The 20417-nt window shown below is 45.7% G+C and overlaps 1 protein-coding gene across 1 annotated transcript in view; it reads right to left on the bottom strand.

Moving 5' to 3' along the window:
- The window catches only part of pmfbp1 (polyamine modulated factor 1 binding protein 1), a gene marked incomplete at both ends in the record, with an annotated part of 129033 nt that overhangs the window by 48400 nt on the left and 60216 nt on the right, over nucleotides 1–20417 (bottom strand). The window contains 10 exons of the mRNA XM_080855450.1: nucleotides 6491–6716; nucleotides 10958–11242; nucleotides 11479–11601; nucleotides 12512–12742; nucleotides 12932–13162; nucleotides 15473–15715; nucleotides 16480–16647; nucleotides 17818–17901; nucleotides 18377–18535; nucleotides 19123–19206. Coding sequence (XP_080711576.1) covers nucleotides 6491–6716; nucleotides 10958–11242; nucleotides 11479–11601; nucleotides 12512–12742; nucleotides 12932–13162; nucleotides 15473–15715; nucleotides 16480–16647; nucleotides 17818–17901; nucleotides 18377–18535; nucleotides 19123–19206 — 1834 coding nt within the window. The remainder of the gene's footprint in view (nucleotides 1–6490; nucleotides 6717–10957; nucleotides 11243–11478; nucleotides 11602–12511; nucleotides 12743–12931; nucleotides 13163–15472; nucleotides 15716–16479; nucleotides 16648–17817; nucleotides 17902–18376; nucleotides 18536–19122; nucleotides 19207–20417) is intronic.

The following is a 20417-nucleotide window of genomic DNA, read 5'->3' as shown; positions in this document are numbered from 1 at the left end:
TTGTATTTACACCTAAAATGTAACAAACATATAGTTTCTCTAACAAAGCGCATCCGCAACCATGTGGTCATCTAACACCAGAGCGTGGGCTGTGTTCAGCAATCGTCTCCACCTGGGAGGTCATTCCTTTAAGGACGAGTGCCTTCTCCTCTGAACATCCCTCTTTCCTCAATGCCATGTTGCTGTAGATGCACGCAGTTGAACGGGGGTTAAAAAAAGCATCAAATAAAGTTTACCTCTGCCTTTGGATTTGAGCCGCTCTTGATTCCAAGCCAGAGGCAGTCATTGCTCAGGCTCTATTTACAATCCCTTTGGCAGCCTTACAACTGCCCCTGGCTATAACACAGTGTACCTAATGTTCAAACTGGCAGGTAATCTTATGTCAAACATACTCCTTTGATATAAAATGATCAATAGATACTTGTAAAGAAGTAATTTCTCTGATGTTTTCTACCAAGATTTTTTTTTATTGTAAATATATATATATAATATATATATATCTATTTTTTTCCCTCAATGGGTGCTTCACAAAAAAACACAGACACCAATTGTACAATAGCGAGCAATAAAGACAGCACAGAAATTGTGTGTTTAGACATTTCCGGTGTACAACAATTTTTCGATCAATACCCCATGTAACACAATTATCTGCAGTAATCTTGTTGAATTGAGGGGGGGAAAACCTGTGTTTGGACCACTCCTGGGTTTCAGATAGAAATGCACACTGATAACTCCATGCTTGAGATTTATACCACCGAGGTATGTCAAATATCTCCAGGCCTCAAACGACGTGTGGGAGTCTTGTGTTTCCACATGAAAGATGAAATTATAGATTGAAACAGCACAATGTTATAATCATGGCTCTGACATAAAATAAAAAAAGAAAGAATTTAAAATATCATAATAAAAAAAGTTGGATTTCTGTATTTGGTTCTGTAAGATGAAATGGCCCATCTGGATTCTAAAGGCGGGTCTTGTGGTAGTAGGGTGGACGTTTGGCAGAGCCGAGGAGGAGAGGCTCGGTGAGAGGCTGTGGCTTTGCCGTAATTTTTGCTGTCGGTCAGGCCAGAGCCAGAGACGGAGACAATTTCAGACTCTCGTCTGGTCCATCTCGCTCCACAGGACACCGCCCACACCCCGCACGGCCATCATCGCTCAGCCCACGCCCCAAAGTGCAGATTTTTCACCGCACCCACATTAGGCGGCCATTTGCATTTCAATGTTTCGTACTGTCGGAAGGGTGCGGCGAGCATTCCACAATTAGAATGCTATGTATCATCTGCCGAAGGCTCGGACATCTACTCGCCCCTGCGCCACTGATGCGCGCACCAACATCATCAATCTCTGTCCAGACAGCCAATCAGCACCCAGCCTTTCTGCAGCGCTAGGCATGGGACAGCGCATAAAGTTATACTCCATATAGCCCATAACGCATTTTTTTCCAGAGAGTTTTCTGGTGCCACGATGGGCTTAATGGTTCAGAATAAACAGCTGTGATAACGGTGAACCGAAGCGTCGGCGGTTCATTCTTCATTCGAAGACCACGTACACAGCCACACACAGGAGAAGGAGTCCATGCACATATTATGCACGCAGGAGAATGAGAGCATCGCCTGAGCCATACCGGACGTCTAATTAGTCGAGCGAATGTTAATTTACACGTGTCTATAACGCATAAGCGCCCCCTTCATGGGGCTAAATGTGTATAATGGCGTCCTTCTGACCACTGCCTATATGAAATAGGGGACGTCACAAAGCCTGATGAGGGCTCTCTTAGCGTGAGCACCTGGCTCATTCACCACAAGGGGCTGGTGGCATTGCTGTTGGAGTGTCTGTATGGGCCACAGTGGCCTCTTAACCCCTCGCTGTTGAAATCTGCCAGGGTTTCTTTGATGACCCTTCTCTCTTTCTATCTCTCTATTTCTTTCTCTCTCTCTCTCTCTCTCTCTCTCTCTCTCTCTTGTGCTCTCGTTCAAGTTTGATTCGGTCCAGCTGCCTTCACACGGTTCAATCATCCACTTGAACTCTTCCCCGCTTTTCCTGGGCGCATCTCTCCTTCTCTCTCTCTTTCTTCCTGCGTCTCCCTCTTTTCCACTCATTTCCCCCTCCTTCAACCGAAGAGAGATATTTTTCTAATGCAATCCATCACTTGGGGGGGTGATCAACACCGACTGCTATCAGGCGCGGCCTTGCAGAATCTTTCTTACATTTTACATTTTAAATGTGCCTGGGAAAATCAATATGGCCGCGGCCATGTCGAAAGGGCTTTAAAGTTATGGAGGGTCGGCTGGGAATCTCATCAAGTGAAACTGTTTCCTTCACACCCCCTTGGAATGGATATGCAAAAGGCTAGCTGAGGCAAGTGGGTGATAACCGTATGCATGGCTGAGATGGAGCTGAAGTAACACCATAGAACGCAGCCAACGCCCCAGTACCACTGAAATAATAACAACAGAGACAGTGAAAAACAATACAGGGATACTACCCAGGATGGGTATATTTATATACGTGTATATAATTTATATATAAAAACTAAAAAAACTCAGATCCTGTGGTGCTAACTAACAAGACAACACTATTACAATGCCGAACAGAGATTCCAAAGGCTAAGGCATTCATCTGGTTGTTCCGGGCTATAGTATTCAACCATTGGTCTATCTTCCACTTTGGCTTCAAAGAGTCTTTTTCTCTTTTGGCGCACAAGGTGCATTCACTTTTTTTTTATGTATGCTTGCATAATGGTTGACTATTTGACATTTCTTGTGCGTGGATCAGACGTAATGAGCAGGCCAAGCGCTCAGTGGATATGTGAGTGTGTGTGTGTGTGTGTGTGTGTGTGTGTGTGTGTGTGTGTGTGTGTGTGTGTGCGCGCGTGTGTAAGGACTGGACAGAGGGGGGTGGGAGGTGGGGGGGCTGCTTAGGTGGGTAACACTGCTCACAGTGGAATGAGATCATAACCGTCTAGCCATGGACAAAGGAGCGTATGTGTGTGTGTGTGTGTGTGTGTGTGTGTGTGTGTGTGTGTGTAGGGGGGTAGGTGGCCAGTGATAATTAAAGCGCTCAGGATGGAGAGTCGTCTCTAGTCGAGGTGATCTCCCGGCGAGACTCAGGACGAATGAGTTAATTCTTAATGAGACATTCCGTCGTGCGTGACAACAAGGCCCGAGCAGCAGCGCAACAAAGAACCTCCGAGTCAGCCGATGATGAGATCTCCATGGTAGGCCTGTGCCAGAGTGGCCTGATCATTACCACACACACACACACACACACACACACACACACACACACACACACACAAACACACACACACCCACACACACACACACACAAACACACACACACACACACACAGATGCAAAACCACATACACATGCACACACAGTCAGACAAACATATTTGTGCACACAGACACACACAAACACACACATTGTACTTGCAAAAACACGCACACATGCACACACAAGTCAGACGAACATATTTGTGCACACACTCATAGACACACACACAACCACTCTCACACACAAACACACATATGCATGCACGCACACACACACGCGACCCTCACATGGCCATGTACCAGGAGCATCATTAAAGTGAGGAGAGGAGAACTCAGTGCATGGAGCCGGGAGGAGGGAGGTGCGAGGTGGGAGACGGAGGGGGACCACACTGACACACACAGGAAGCAGCTTCCCCTCACAGAACACACACCCACACCCTCACAGCACACAATGCTTTATCTCAACACCATTAAAACCTCTTGTTAGGGACCAGTCTATTACATGCATATGCGTGTGTGTCTGTGTGAGTGTGTGTATGTGTCTGAGTTTGTCCAGATGAGCCTGGGTGATGTGTGTGTGTGTGTGTGTGTGTGTGTGTGTGTGTGTGTGTGTGTGTGTGTGTGTGTGTGGGTGTGTGTGTGTGTGTTCATGAGTCTGGGTGATGTGTATGTGTGTAGGTGTAAGTGTGTGCAAAGTGCCTACCTATATAGGTGTATTTGGTACATGTTCACAATTGTGTTTGAGGCGGTGGGTGTGCCTGTGTAAATATATGTGTATTTATGTCCATATATATGTGTGTGCTTTTTTAAGTGAGTGGATAGCTGTGGTCCAAGCCATGTTTGTAGCTCTCCAGAGTGGGGTGTTGGGGGTATGTTTGCAGGCGTCTGAGGGGGTCCCTGAAGACCGGTGAGGATGCTGAGAGGGGGGTGCTCATCTGTGTCTGAGGGCCCCAGTATTCACACCTAATGGCCAACTCATACTAGCATCTCAGCAGGAAGCCTCAGCTGCAACAACAGTCCCGTCACTTCATCCCCTAAAAACACCTTTCATCAACACGCACACACACCTCGTGCCTGAGAGGACACACACCAATAAACAAAAAGATGGGGAAAGCCTAGACGTAAAAAAAACATTGGAGCTGCTGGTCAATCTCTGTCTCTCTGCTCTCTCCTCTAACTCTGTGGAGAGGGTAGGGCAGCCATCATGTGCTTTTACTGCAGCTGCTAACTACATCTATCAGGGGGCACGATGCAAATACCAAACCACCGGGGAAAGAAAAAAAAAAGAGAAGAGAATCTGTCCTTTATGAAATATTAATTTGGTCGAGGACTTGTGACGACCTGAAGGAGAATACCTTCCCTTAGTGAGTGTGTGTGTGTGTGTTTGTGTGTGTATAAAGTGTGTGTGTATATTTGTGGTGAGTATCTAGGGAGAGTGTGTGTGTGTGTGTGTCTATACCATCTAGGGAGTGTGAGTGTCTGTCTATGCTAGTGGGTCTGGGGACTCCCCTCCCACCACCCCCCACTCTGCGTCCAGTGAGTTGCGATCGCACCCCCCCCCGCCCCCAGCAGACATAATTATGGTGTTTTATTAGCATGGTGTTAATGAGGCGTGCCCTGGAGCCTCACGCCTCCCTAAGGTGCTGATCAGCCACGCCCCCTGTTGTGTGCTAATGCCTAAATAATTCAGCCGCGTGCCCCACCACATGCCACTCAAGCCCTCACACACACACACACACACACACACAAGTGCTATTCACACACACACACACACACACACACACACACACACAAGTGCTATTCAGACACACACACACACAACCAAACACACACACACAAGTGTTATACTCACACACACAAGTGCTACTCAAAACTCACACACAAAGGGTCCAATATTAAATCATTCAGATTTACACCGGCTTTGGGAAGGTGCGAAATTCAGAAAAGGGCAGAGAAAAACTCTCCACTCAAGTGGTGTGTGTGTGTGTGTGTCGACAACATTTGTACCAAACATCAGCACATCAGGCTCATTAAGGTACAGAAGGAGAGGGTATGTGTGTGTAAAATCTGTGCAGAAACATATATACAACCCTATAACGCAGGGAGGCTACTGATGCATGGCTACATGGGGGAGATTCAGGGCAAAAGGAAGAGACAAAGAGACAGAACAGGACGTAGGGACAAGGAGAGGGACAAGCCAATAGAGGCACTCAGACAAGCCAATAGAGGCCAGGGAAGGCACAGAGATAAAAAGACAGCTCGATAGGCAGATAGGGAGACAGGTAGATGTTAAAATAGACAAATGCAATATACTCGTACGAGAGGAAAAAGAGAGGAAAAGAGCTCACAGCTAAGCTAGAGTGACCGATGGGGTGATGATCAGTCAGGCTGAGACTTCAGGGAAAGAGCCTGTTATAGATCCAGCCTGTGCCTGTGCCTGTGCCTGTGCCTGTGCCTGTGCCTGTGCCTGTGCCTGTGCCTGTGCCTGTGCCTGTGCCTGTGCCTGTGCCTGTGCCTGTGCCTGTGTCTGTGTCTGTGTCTGTGTCTGTGTCTGTGTCTGTGTCTGTGTCTGTGTCTGTGTCTGTGTCTGTGTCTGTGTCTGTGTCTGTGCCTGTGCCTGTGCCTGTGCCTGTGCCTGTGCCTGTGCCTGTGCCTGTGCCTGTGCCTGTGCCTGTGCCTGTGCCTGTGCCTGTGCCTGTGTCTGTGTCCTGAGTTCCTGCTGAGGATAGGTGTAGACTCTATCTGTTTGTGCCTGCAGCAGATCAACCCACCCTGCTGTAAACACCTTCGGCCCTTTGCCATAGACTCAGTGTCTCTGCTCTTTCCTATCCATACTCAGAGACCCTGTGGATGCTAATGTTCTTACCAATGCTCCTGTATCCAATAAAGTATGTGATCTTACCCATGCCCCTGTAGAGTATGTGATCTTACCCATGCCCCTGTAGAGTATATGATCTTACCCATGCTCATGTTAAGGCCGGTTGCTGTCTGTGATCTTACCAATGCTCCTGTAGAGTCTGCGATCTTACCCATGCTCATGTAGAGTCTGCGATCTTACCCATGCTCATGTTAAGGCCCTGTGCTGTCTGTAGTAACCCATGCCCCTGTAGAGTCTGTGATCTTACTCATGTCCCTGTAGAGTCTGTGATCTTACCCATGTCCCTGTAGAGTCTGTGATCTTACCCATGCCCCTTGTGCTGTGTGTGATCTTACCCATGCCCCTGTAAAGGCCCTGTGCCTGCTGCAGCTGCTGGCTGAGGCGGCTGGTGTGTGCGCTCAGTGCCTGCTTCTCCTGCTGCTGTCTGCACGTCTCCTGCTGGGCACTCCGCAGCTCTGCCCTCAGCCCCTCGGCCTCCTGGGACGCAGCAAGCACGGTCTCCTGGGCCTGCTGGAGGTCAACCTCTGCCTGCCGCAGCAGCTCGTCTCTCTGCTTGATGGCCTAGTCAGGGAAGAACAGGAGGAAGAAACTCGCACTGAAGACCCACAGCTGACACAACACCACAGAACAGAGGAGGTAGTGTCCAGTCAGGCTTATGACACACTGGGCCACTGACTTGGCAGACGCTTCTATCACAAGGGACGAACTGAAGAACAGCAATCAAGCTACATCAAGTTAGCAGGCCTGTTGAGCTCGAAGACAAACCAATCTACTGGGTTACTTTGAGGATAACAATGATGGGCAAAAAACATTTTCTGATCAGATATTACATATTAATAGTGCTGTCAATCAATACAAAAAGAATGAACAAATGAAATCACACAATTTTGTGATTAATCGCAATTAATCCCTATTTTTTCTTCTAAAGACTGACGCTTGTAAAGGATAATTCAATGTAAAGACGCGGAATTAGTATAGAATCAACACAGAAGACATACGTATATTTAAAATCAAATCCTATTAGCATTATTTTAACTTTGAACATACATTCTCTCCTGTCAATTACAGATTTCCAATAAAAAAATATCAAGGCCATTGAAATTGACTGTTAGCTCAAAAGGGTTATTTGTTACTTGTGTCGAAGTAAAAGGTGAAGGGACTTTTATTTTGAAACAGGGACTGAGATGAAGAGGCAGCGGAACAGACAAGCAGAGAGACAGATATTTGGGGAGGGAAGTGCTTTGGAGGGAGCTAGCCAATAGGTCAGCTACAACTGTAGTAAGAACGTGGTGTGCAGCCCGTTGGGTTAGTCGTGAATTGAAGTGCTCAACACACTTGGAGGCTTGTGAATTCAACTAAGCTCTGTGTTGGGTCTACGATGGATGCCCACAGATATTTTAACCATTACATATGCACTAAATAAACGATAACAAAAATTTTGCAAGCAAAAATATTTAGTAGTTAATTGTCACTGCTATATCAAGCACTGACAACTGTCTTTGTTTCATTTTGACCCTAATGATGCCTAGAGTATTGCCAGCCTAAGTCTAACCCTTTATTTTTTCACCCATGCACTGAGCCTGTACATTTCCTTCACTAAGCCCTTGAGACTTAACAAAACCAGAACGGGACCAGATGGTTGACATACTGTTGAAATACTGGACCGATCTTCTGGGCTCTGAAGCAGGACAGCTGAACTCTTTAATGCTGTGGACACAGGCGAATCCATGAAGTCCATTCCATACAAAACCATGGTAACATCTATAGATGCCATGTCAAGAGCAACTTCCATCACAGAGCAATAGCATAATAATAAAAGGTAAGTGTGAAATCTGGTTTAGTTGGGTTCAGCCCCATCTATATTTAGAATCCCCATCTCAACACACCCAGTCCCAAATGGACTCTGATGATGTTGAACATAGCTCATCACCTACTGGAACACGACCTCTGTAAACTACTCGTCTTCAAATCATCATCACCATCAACATCATTATCGTTCGGCAGTTGTGTTTCCATTCTCACGTGATTGCGTGTTGTTGCTTCTTCCATTAGAAGTGAGCATGTATAATGTATAGCGTTTTTTAAGTGTGTCTTAATGCATTCCCCATTATTAAAACATCCTTTAATAAACGCCAATGAGCTACAATGACCTGACAGCGTGGTGGGCCCGTTAGGGAGCCGCCCTCGTGTAAAACAAATGTTGCACGCCATCACGGGCAGGGGGTTACATTGTGTAAGATCACAGTCGTGCCGCCGCTTCAGGTGCCCGCTGGCGAAGGCGAGTGATTGGCTGCCCGCGCTTGGCACAGTGCCACCCCAGGCCTGACCGCTTTATCATGCACCATCATGGCTCCCATTCATTTGAATATTTAGTGCCCCCCTTCATGTTTTAATTGGAGTCAATTGCGTCGCGTGGCATGCTTTTCTTCAGCATTAATCCTGGGCTAATTTGTTTCTGTCAGTCTAATGGGAAGGGGGGGGGGGGGGGGGGGGCTAGGAGGGGGGTTATAGGGGGAATCTCACCCTTTGAAAAGACCAGAGTATTCTTAACGAAAGCCCTTTTAAGATTCACCCCGCCCTGAAAGAGGTAGACCAAAGTTCCCTCAGACGAGACAGGTGACAAGGGCCCACGGATAAAGGTGAGCGTCCTTGCCTGTTGTCCCATCTGACAAGCAAAACAAACACTTAGTGAGGCAAACATGACCAGAGATGAAGGGAGAGTGTAAGTCATTCTACCACACTCTACAGGGCAAATGAGGAGGAGAACAAAATAGGCCAGGTGAAGATTGCCTCAAAGGAAAATATGCATATGTGTCGTTATTCAAGAGGGTTTCAGGGCTGCCAGTAGGCTGCCAATTTGACATAAGTAGAGGCTTGCAGATTCCCCTGTGTGAAATCATTGATTTGGAAGGATTCACAGATTCCTGTCTGACAATGTGGGAAACGGAGAGAGAGATGCATTTTCTAAAGACAGGGCTCAGCTGAAACTCATTTAAAGCGTTGACCCTTTCAAAGCCTGCTGGCAATGGTCGATCGCCAAATTCACCGAGATGTAGGTGTCCAAAATCCATTAATGTCAAACACAATGTTTGTCTTCTAAACTTTGAGGAGAAAAATGCATCTTTCTTTTTTGCAAAAGAAAAAGAACTTGCATAGTTATGATACTGAATAGTTTTCCACAGTTTAAAATCAATAACCGCTGACACAGGCCCTTTAATGTGCGGCACCCTAAATGTTCTGATTGCCAAGGTCTCCTCAGGTCATATCAAATCTAATCAATCAACATTTATTATAAAAGCGTCCAACAACAGACTTATAAGACTTTAAAACCTCCTGCCAGAGGCCTTGATACTAAATCCCCCTGAGAGAAAACTGACACTGACCAAGGCAAGGGTGAAGTCTTGCTTATAAAACTAGAGACCATCATCAGAACCCATGTCTGCAGGGGGTAGGGCTGGGTGACATTATGAAGTAGGGCTGGGTGATATGATGAGGTAGGGCTGAGCGATACTGTGGGGGAAAGCATGAAAGTCACTTCAGTCAGTGGTACAGAAAGATGTTTGACATTGGAGGGAACCAAGCTCCCAATTTTTCTCCATTATGGCTTCGCAACCAGGCCCTGAAGGTCTGGCACTGGTGTTATGCGACACGTTATTTCAAAAATACTAACAAGCAGTGGCATTATCAGGATGTCACTCTGAGGTGGGAATTTGGATATGTAGGGTGGGCAACTAAACTCAGGATGAAGAGATAATATCCAGAACTTACAATGCAAAAGAGTAGGCAATCGCAATCACACTTGAAACTAAAATATCCCAATTTGATGCAATTGAAACTTGAAAAGAAACTATCATCGACATGATCATTGAATAAAATCTTGTTAACTCACAGCCGTGAAAGCAGTGTAGGGCCGTGGTTTTTTTTTTATTAGGATTTACATTTTTTTTGTGGCAGGGAAATTTGTTAGGGGAAAGTCACCCCTGGAGAAATATGTTTTACCGTTATAGTCTTTGAATGCAGTTTTCAAGCATTTTGAGACAAAAAGGACCACAGACACACCAAGATTACTGTTGCTAGCTCTGAATGACTGTTTTTTGTAAAACTTTAACATAGACTCACCAATACTCAAGTAACAACCGAACGCACAACATGACTGACGGAATGTCCAGACAATGAAATCCTATAAACAGCATGAGCGAAACGTGGTTTGGGCGGACAGACCTGCCCCTGCTAAGTGAATTTATTATTCTTTTAGAGGTTAACATTCACTTCTATCAAACAGACCCATAGAGGGCTTTAGCCACGGATGTTTCCCAGATATTATGTCTGCCTCATAGCAATAGAACTATTTGATTTGCTAGTAACCATACACACAGAGGTTTGTGTGTGTGTGTGTGTGTGTGTGTGTGTGTGTGTGTGTGTGTGTGTGTGTGTGTGTGTTTGTGTGAGAAAGATAGATGGAGAGAAAGCTGCATTGTTCCTCCCTGTTAAAAATGCAGTCAGTTTTGGTCAGATGGTAACCTGCATAGCCTATATTACGCCTGCTTCATGTCACAAATATGGTCATTTCTTATATCTGTATGTATAAAATAAGTCATCGAATATATCCTCATTTTGAATATATCACCCAGCCCTACAGGGGGCCCATCCTTTTGTGATTCTATTTACAGCTACTTAGCAGTCGTTCATATTCTATGTTCCATTGTGGTCATCCCTGCATGTATGACATGTATATGGGGAAAATGACTAACCCGCTAACTAGCTAACAAGACGAGTGAACTATTTCCCGTGGCCACTCTCACCTGGTCTTTATGTGTGCTTGTGTTGCGGGCGAGGGAGAGCTCCTGCTGGAGTTCCAGGGTCTCCTGCTGCAGTTGGCTGAGAGCGGCTCTGTGCTCCCTCTGAGCAGAAGCCAGTTCCAGCTGCAGTGACTGCACCGCCCGCTCCAGCTCCTGCCTCTCCTGGGCCCTGTGGTGGAGCTCAGCTCTCAGGCCCTGGGCCTCCTCGTGCAGCTGCGCCAGGAGGTTGTCGTTCTCCACACTCCTCTGGGCATGCTCCTCGTACTGGTGCCTCAGCAAGGTCACTTCCTGTCGAGAGCGCCGGTGATAAAGCAAAGAATGATGGGGTATGGAAACGCTTTGGTGGAGTTCCCACAAGGCATCAAAGTGCTTATCCCACACAGTGGATATTCACACACACACTTTCTCTCTGTCAGTTATCAATGACTGGAAAACTACAATTGTGAAACTGGGCTGTAAAACTATGAAAACTAACCCTAAACTGATGAGAAAACGTAACTGAAACAAACTGATTAAGAAGATACCTTCTGGTAGAGATCTCGCTGCCTCCTCTGAGCTTCGTAGTCATCATTGGGGTGGCTGTGACTGAGCATGTAGGTGGTGATATCAGACTGCAGCTGAAGGCATTTTTTCTCATAGTCGACAATCTGTACAAGAACATACATCAAGACCTTATTTTGGTAAGCGGCATGCATCGCTGGTTGCAAATTAAAAGGCCTTCATGGTGCCAGAAAAACTAAGTTTTCATCTGAAGTTCAAGATGAAGTCAAGATCACCACACAACGCATATACGTATAACCGCCCATTAGAGGCATTAGTAGTCTTTCAGTATGGCTGAGGCAGAGAAAACCCCCCACAGATGCAGAAGCATGCAGACAGACAGATATAAAAAAGAACATTTGCCGATGGTTTCAAACTTACTGGAGCATTAGAAACACACTTCTCTGAAAGAGCAAGAAAATCAAACTCATTACCGAACGTAATAAAGTATAAAATACAGTCATTCTTCAAATCGGTAACTCTTTTATAACGCACAAATTAAATTTGATTTGATTAAAATTACATTCCGCCAGTCTGACCTTGTAGGCAGCAGTTAAGTTCATACAAATTAAATTTCTCTGCAATAAAGATGATTCATTTGTTGCCAGACATGGTAAATATCCTGAGAAAGAGGCGAAAGCAAAGTGACATGGGCACGGCTTCATTCGTCTCGACCCCGGGAATGTGTACACAGCACAGTCACCAACCCACAGACAGCAATAAATCACTGCGTACATACTAAATTACGAGTCGGACGTGATTAAGACAGAATATGGGATTACTGGAAATTAACATTTTTTGAGGGAAAAAGAGGTAGATGCTTTCAGTGCTTTAGAGTCTGCTCTGCCAATAATTGTTTGATTTACTGTTCGTACAAAAAATAAATAAAACGAAAGCCCATATTTGAAAAATGTACATTTCAACTGGTAAACCAGTAAGTCTGCTGGATTTCTCTAAGGGATTGCTGTAAGTGAGTTAGATATAGCAAGAACAGGCAAGTCGAGGCACACAACAAACCTTCGCCTGTCTGTCGTCCAGGTCTGCGCGGAGCTTCACAGCGGTGCGGTCGCGGTCTGAGGCATGCTCCCTGCTGGCGGTCAGCAGGTCCAGGGCAGCCTGGAGCTCCTCGGTGAGGTGGTCGATGGCCTCCTCTGCGTTTTCCACCTGCCGTCGTTTCTCCTCACCGCGGGCCTCCAGGCTGCTGTTCTCCTCTCTCAGTCCGCTGATGACTTCCTGCGCCTCAAGGACCTTCCGTTCAAACACACGATACCAGAGAGCCATGTGTCACACAGGCACAGAAAATCAACTGAAATATACCAACACACTTGATAGTCCAGTAAGAGATTGACATGCATTTACATGCATGAGCTACAGTGAATGTATCTGAGCAAGTTGAAGAGTTTTTCTACATGTTTGCAGACCACTGCTTGCTGTTACCTGTTTCCTAGAGTAACACATTTCCTCCTCAGAGGCCTGCAGCTGCTCCTGCAGCTGCTGGACCTTCTCCATGGCAACCGTGTACCTCTGTCTCAAGATGGCCGCTGTGGCCTCCTGGTTCTGAGTGTCGGCCATGACGCCCTCCAGCCTCTGCTGCAAACCCTCGTGCTGTTGTCTCAGAGAGGTCAGATCACCCTTTAGGGTCCTCACCCGCTCCTCTTCATCCTTTACCTGTTGAAATACACCGATACACAGTCACACACACACACACACACACACACACACACACACAATGACTTTGCTTTTGTCTAATAAAGCACCACCACACTGCTCACAGCAGGTTTTTCCCATATTTGGGTCATTTGGAAGACTTAGAGCACAAAAGGGATAAAGCAGGGAAGGTAAGAATAATGACACGTCCCGTGAATAAACCCTGAAAGCGTGAAATGCTATGAAATGCGGTTAGCGAGAGGCTCTTTAAAGAGCCAACATACCAAGGGAACTTAATGAAAGCAAATGGGAAAATGTGATTAACCCAAAGTTTACTACAAAAGATTCCCAGTGAGGGAAACTATTTTTCTTTAAACTGCAGGGCCACTCCCCGGCTTAGACTCAAGAGTGATGAGCCAGCCCTGGAGTCTGTGGTTGCGGGGCAAATTGGTGAGAAGCAGCGGTTGGTTTGAATTAAAAATGAAAAGTGCAACTTGGCATTTTTTTGTGTGTTGTTATCCATGCTTGAGCGCAGAAGTGATGTTTTCATTTTCACGATTTACAGTCAGGGCCTTTTTTTTTTTTTTTTTTTCGTGAATTCAATAGGCGCAGGAAACATCAACATTTCAATTTAACAACACGTTTCACCTTACAAGCTTCATATCGTTTGATGAAAGAAGTGGATTTACTGTATAAACACAGAAGAGTCTTAAGAATCTAAAAGCATCAAGGCACAAGATGAATCCCGGGGAAAAAGCACAGCCTTCACTTTTGAACTGCCAGAAGAGGAGCACAGTTCTGTCTTACTCTAAGACACTGGATGGCAGGGGATTTCTAAATCCTCTTTGCAAAAGGAGGGAAGATAATAAATAGAAGAAAAAGAAACCTCTGGAATGTAAACCATAGCTAAAAACAGTGTCGGCCACTATAGTAAAAGCCAGCAGTCTGCCAGTCTAGGCCCACTGGTCTCTTGCCTCACTGAGACACACTGTGCACTAGTGGGGAACAGGGAGTCAATGAGTTTTCCAGAAATTTCTATTGGCACAACTTACAACTGACCTGTCCATAAACCTGATTTAAACTGGTCAAGGTAAATTTGGTTTTGAGAGATTTTTGCTTGGCTAGTTTCTGAGGTCCACTTGCAACCTCTAAATAATCTGTGAATTGGGACTTAGCCTACTCTCCCTGACAGTGGCTTCTTTCCAGTCAAATATTTGTAAGCTTAATAATGGATATGAAATCACACACACTGATCATTTTTCCATCCTTGCATTCCTGAAAGCCACTTTTGTGACCCATCCTTTGTCAGAAAGTAAAGACACTGACTCGTTGCACGGAGCTGTTACACACACACACACACACACACGTACACGTATACGCATACACAAACACAAACACACACCCAGACTCAAAAGTCCACTCCATGGCAAATGGAATCATCAGGATCAAACTGTAATATGACTCTGATGTTTTTCACATTCCAGCAAGTTTCTGCGGACACTCTGTTCTATTGAAGGGGCAACAAAACTGACCTACTGATATTCTTCTGGGTCAATCTGATAACACGCCTTTGATTCAGAAATGACAGTGAGAGACCGTAATAACTTTGATGTGCTTCTCCTCTGGCTTTGTCAAAGACCTTATGTACCCTTTCCTCCGTCCCACTAACTTAAAAAAAGAAACAGGACCCTTACAAAAAAAAAATGGAACTAGAAAGAAAAAAACAAATCTGTGGCTTTTTGACCCTTAGGTTAAATTAATTGTCCTTTTATATCGCTCTATTTTTGCATCTATCACATGCTGTGTAGCACAATAACTTAATGACTCACTTCTATTGCCCAAAGGAGAGCCATTGTCTCGTTCAGACCAATCCCGATCATGCCAACTGCGTTCAGCTCTGGAAACTTTGAAAATCAATTAAGCACTTAGTGTTCCCGATGCACCAATTAGGGGCACACAATGTGCTGGTTACTAACCTGAGAGTGTGCCCAAGCTCTGTTTCACTAAATGAACGGCGAGTGGCGCCCTCAAAATAATCCTTCTTACAAGGCCTGGCACAAAACCCATTTAAAATCACCAATTAAAAGTGATTTCTGTCCCTCCACCACGTCCCTGCCATTGCACACTACATAACCATACTGCTGGATCACCAGAGAAGCCTCATCAGGCCTTACCAGGGTGAAGAAATGGGGTCACTGAATATGGAACCCATGTTATTGTTTTTGATTAGCATGTCACTCCACCAGGTAAGCTGCAGAAGCCCACAGGTGTGTAAGATTAGATGGTGGTTCTGGTGGTGGTGGTAGCCTAGTGTTGTTAGCGGTAGTGCACCTTGTCTTGGGCGTGCTGCAGCTGTGTCTGGGCGTGGTTGGCCTGGCTCTTGAGCTTCTTGAGGGCGTGCCGTTGCTGCCTGGCCTGGGCGGAGGTTTCCTGAAGTTGGGAGCGCGTCTCGTCCAACTGGCCCTGAAGCAGGGAGGACTTCTGGCTCCAGCGCTGCTCGTCAGCACAGTGGGTCTGCTTCAGGGCCTCCAGCTCAGAGCGCACAGCCGACAGGAACTCAGCCTGGCTATTCAGCTAGACAGAGAGAGATAGAGAGAGAGAGAGAGAGAGAGACAGAGAGACAGAGAGAGAGAGAGAGAGAGAGAGAGAGAGAGAGAGAGAGAGACATTAACTATAATTACATTACATCTATAATTTTATATACAGCCAATAATAAGAAATGTATAAGAAAACTAGGTTTGAAAGACTCTTTAGTGTAGATCCTATCATCCTTTCATTCAAATGTTTTTATTCAAAGAAAGAAAACTTTACCCTAAATGCAAATATTGCTTAATTTGTCCTTTCTATATTGTCTGTCTGTCCTTTTTGATTTCATGAAGCACAAATTTTATAAAGCTCTCTAGTATTTGGGGTTCAGCCTAGAAGCAGCAGTCTGGAATGATAGGGATGTGGGATTTGTTAAGGCTTTACCATTTCTTGACTTAAGGTTTTTAGGGTGTGGATTTCAATGTGAAATAACTGTACGTTTGTGTGTGTAACTGTGTGTTTGGGACTATTGTGTGTGTGCGAGTTTGTGTGTGTGTGTGTGCACGTGTATGCGCGTGAGTGAGTGAGAATGTGTGTGTGTGTGTGTGTATACCTGGAGTTGAGTGTTGTGTGACAGCTCTGGAAGAGCTCCCACGTACACAGACGTATCTGTGTGTGTGCATGAGTTTATTTACATACTGTGTGAGTGTGTGGTTGTGTGTGTGTGTGTGTGTGTGTGTGTGTGTGTGTGTGTGTGTGTGTGTGTGTGTGTGTGTGTGTGTGTGTGTGTGTGTGTGTGTGTGTGTGTGTACCTGGAGTTGAGTGTTGTGTAGATGTGTGTGTGTTCTCTGCTTCTCCTGTTGTTCCTGCTGCAGGCGGAGGTGGGCTTGGCGACAGCTTTGCTCCGCCTCTCCGAGCTGCTCACGCTGCCTGTTCATGACCTCATTAAGCCTGCTGACCTCTGCCTCTAGAGCCACCAGCTTTACACACACACACACACACACACACACACACACACACACACACACAGTATGTAAATAAACTCATGCACACACACAGATAAGGGCATACCAATGCAGCCAAAAGACAAGCCTCCCTTACACCTGGAGGAAGTGGTTAACAAAATTTGCGGCGCACATTATCTGATAAGGCCTTGCCTTCTTCTTCCTGGGGTCAACTAATGTAGTTCTCCCTTTATATGCAGATAAATGGAAAACATTCGTAGTCACACTTGTGTTTAATGTCATAGACCACCTCCTCACAAAGTATATACAAAGTATCCTGAGACCATTTAGACTGGGCAGTGTATCGCTATCCGATGAAGAGCCAGTCTCTGAATTTAAGGCACACACCCAAACGCACACTCATAAACAGACACACATACATTATACACGTACAAAAATAGACATCGCCAGACGGTTGTGCATACAAAGACATGCATACACATACTTGCAATCAAATACCCACTCTACAGAGAGGCATCTACACAGACACATGCACACACAAACCACAAACAAACACATACAAACACACACACACACACACGCACACACACACACACACACACACACACACACACACACACACACACACTGACGTCACTGTCATCCGTATTCATGACCCTGCTAAATATTGAAAATTATTCTGCATCTCTCCAAACAGGCGGCTCATGTGTTATTCATGAGGGGGTAAACAGATGGGTGGCAGCTGCTCCACTACAGGAGCAGGCAGGACACGCGCCTCATTCTGAAACACACACACACACACACACACACACTAATACACACCTACGTATACACAAACACACACACACACACACATGAATACACAAACACACACACATACACACAGACACACACAAATATACTCACAAACACACACAGACGCTGGCACAAACACGCCCGCTTTGACACACTGACAAACACATTCACTCACCCAACTCTCTCATTCAGTTGCCCAACTCTCTTATTCACTCACTGTCTCCCCCTCACATGCTTGTCCACTCTTGCTTTCTGGCTTCCTCACACACCATCAGCATTTTACCATTTCATTCATTAATTTCTCTCTCTCTCTCTCTCTCTATCCTTCACCGTCCCTCTCTTACTCCATCCCGCACTGTCTTGCTGTCTCACATACTCTCCATGTCTCACCTCCTCTTGTGTTCCCTGATGTCTTTCCTCGATGGCTCTTAAATCTGTCTTCATGTGCAGAGTCACCTGATCTCGACAGCTCACCTGCACAAAGAAACACACACACACACACACACACGATGCAAACTAGTAGCGTGAGGCTAAATGCAACAAAAACTCATGTTTTCCTTTTATTTGTGAGGCCTTCTGTAGCATGCTGGTCACATGCACATAGTCTTGGGCCCTGCAGTGCTGGAGTTCTACCTCGGGTTGAGCAGTGCGCTAGCAGGTTGTGTTTTCTACCTCGGGTTGGGCAGTGGGCTAGCAGGTTGTGTTTTCTACCTCGGGTTGAGCAGTGCGCTAGCAGGTTGTGTTTTCTACCTCGGGTTGAGCAGTGCGCTAGCAGGTTGTGTTTTCTACCTCGGGTTGGGCAGTGGGCTAGCAGGTTGTGTTTTCTACCTCGGGTTGGGCAGTGGGCTAGCAGGTTGTGTTTTCTACCTCGGGTTGAGCAGTGGGGTAGCTGGTTGTGTTTACTACCTCGGGCTGAGCAGTGCGCTACCGTGTTTGAATTATGTCCTACCTCGTGTTGGGCGGTGTGGTGCTTCTCTGTGATGAGGACCAGCTCCAGCTCCAGGCGGCTCTTCTCTGCACTCAGGCTGGTGAGGTCCTGTGAGCGCTGCTGTAGCTGGGCCATCAGCTCTGCCGCATCCCCCTCCAGTCTCTGGATGGTGGCCTCATGCTGGACGGGGCAGGAGCAGGACATGTGTGTCTGAAGTCACTCAATGTGATCGTGAAGTTTAACACACATTCACTGACATTTATATTAATTCATTTAGCAGATGCTTTTGTCCAAACAACTTACAGAACGTTCAGATCAGATTCCAAACTTTTTATGTCCACACTAAAACGTTGAAACGCCTTAAAGTGTTTGTTGTTGTTCCGCTATGTTTGTTTTGGTGTCTACAGCATACATTTTTGCCAGTGTCATGGCAACTGTATGTCATTGTGTCCACTCTACAAGGCAATCCCATTTGCACACCTCAGAGACCTTTTTTGAAAAGTAGCATTTTCGGAAGGGCTTAAATGTACAAATAATTGTGTTTTCAAATTTGCCCGGTGTGGAGAGTTTTTGCACATTCATCGGGCACATTGTGCCAGCAGACCACCAGGAGGTACACAGGGGCACAAGAAAAGCTTTAAAAAATAAAACTGTTGTGTTTATTCTAATTACAAATTAAATTAAAAAATACATCTGAAATCAATCTATATGACCTGAAAGATGTCAAACAAGATATGAAAAAAGACGATGTTTTTTTGTGCTTCTACCTCATTTTTATAATCGGAGTGATGTTTTTTTAATTCCTGCAGCTCCTTCTGCAGTGTGTTGAGCTTGTTGTCTTTGCGTTGTATCTGAAAAAGCAAACAATCAAACACAGCCCAATGTGGATGAGAGATGTCAGCTTACACACACACACACACACACACACACAATGCAGAGAGAGCACAATAATGCCAAAAAATCAAGTTGAATGACTCATCTCAATGAGAAAACAATCATTCATTCCAGGCATAACACTTTTCCCGTCATATTCAACCTTTCGAAATAATTAAGGCCAGAATGAAAAACACATTATTGAGTTACCCCAGATATGCTCAGCCTTGTGCCTGGCAAAAGAGAGGTGTGTGTGTGTGTACTGCATGTGTTATTATGCCTGATCTGAACACTGAGCATCACTCTCCTTTTGTTTGCGTGTGTGTGTGTGTGTGTGTTTTTTTAAGGGCGCATTGTCTAATCAGCCTCTTTATATTCCGAGAGTTCATCTCGACTTTCAATAACATCTTCAATCTTCTGCTTTGGCGAACGCGAGTCAGTTTCTTTTAATGAGATATTAGTTTCAATCAGCGCACGTGGAGGGGAATGAAGCGCTTGGAGAGATCTCAGCGCGTCCTGCACCCTCGCTCTCCGCAACCATCGCCAAGCCTCGTATTTCCCTCTGCTTTGTAAAACACAGAAAAATGTATCTCAGCCCCCATCCAATCCCACTCAACACACACACACACACATACACACACACACACACACACACACACATACAAGTTCAGCATATTGAGTGTCTTATGGAAAGTGAAAGGTCGTTTGTAACTGTCCACAGGATTGATGGAGTTAAGATAGCTCCTTGACCTTCACCCTCAGCCCATGAGGAACAGTCTCAGATGACGGAGCAGAAGGCAACTTGGCACCAGATTCCTCCTCGGCTCGACCAGCGGCCGCCTCCAACGCTGACGAGATGACGGGAGGCCTGACTGCCACACTGACACGCATCAGGATTTCATTATCGGCATCAGTGCTGCTCCTTTCATTAAAACAGCACACTGTCTACCTGCACCACGCGTTAATATCTGCCATTTGCAATAATTCCAGCGTTTCTGGCCCCTTCCGTCGATCTTTTTCTGAGCTATATTCGGGAGAATAATTGCTTTTGTGGCCTGTACAAACATAATCAAGATCAATGCTTACAGCCCTTAAATGTTTTTGCATTGGTCATCTGTCAGTGCGTGATGCCTTTGGACTCAGCAGCAGAGCACACCCAAGGCATGGGTGCTGAAAAGCAGGGGAGAAA

The sequence above is a fragment of the Sprattus sprattus genome, assembly GCF_963457725.1.
Source record: "Sprattus sprattus genome assembly, chromosome: 17".
Lineage (NCBI taxonomy): Eukaryota > Metazoa > Chordata > Actinopteri > Clupeiformes > Clupeidae > Sprattus > Sprattus sprattus.
This window is presented reverse-complemented; position numbering and strand designations above follow the sequence as displayed.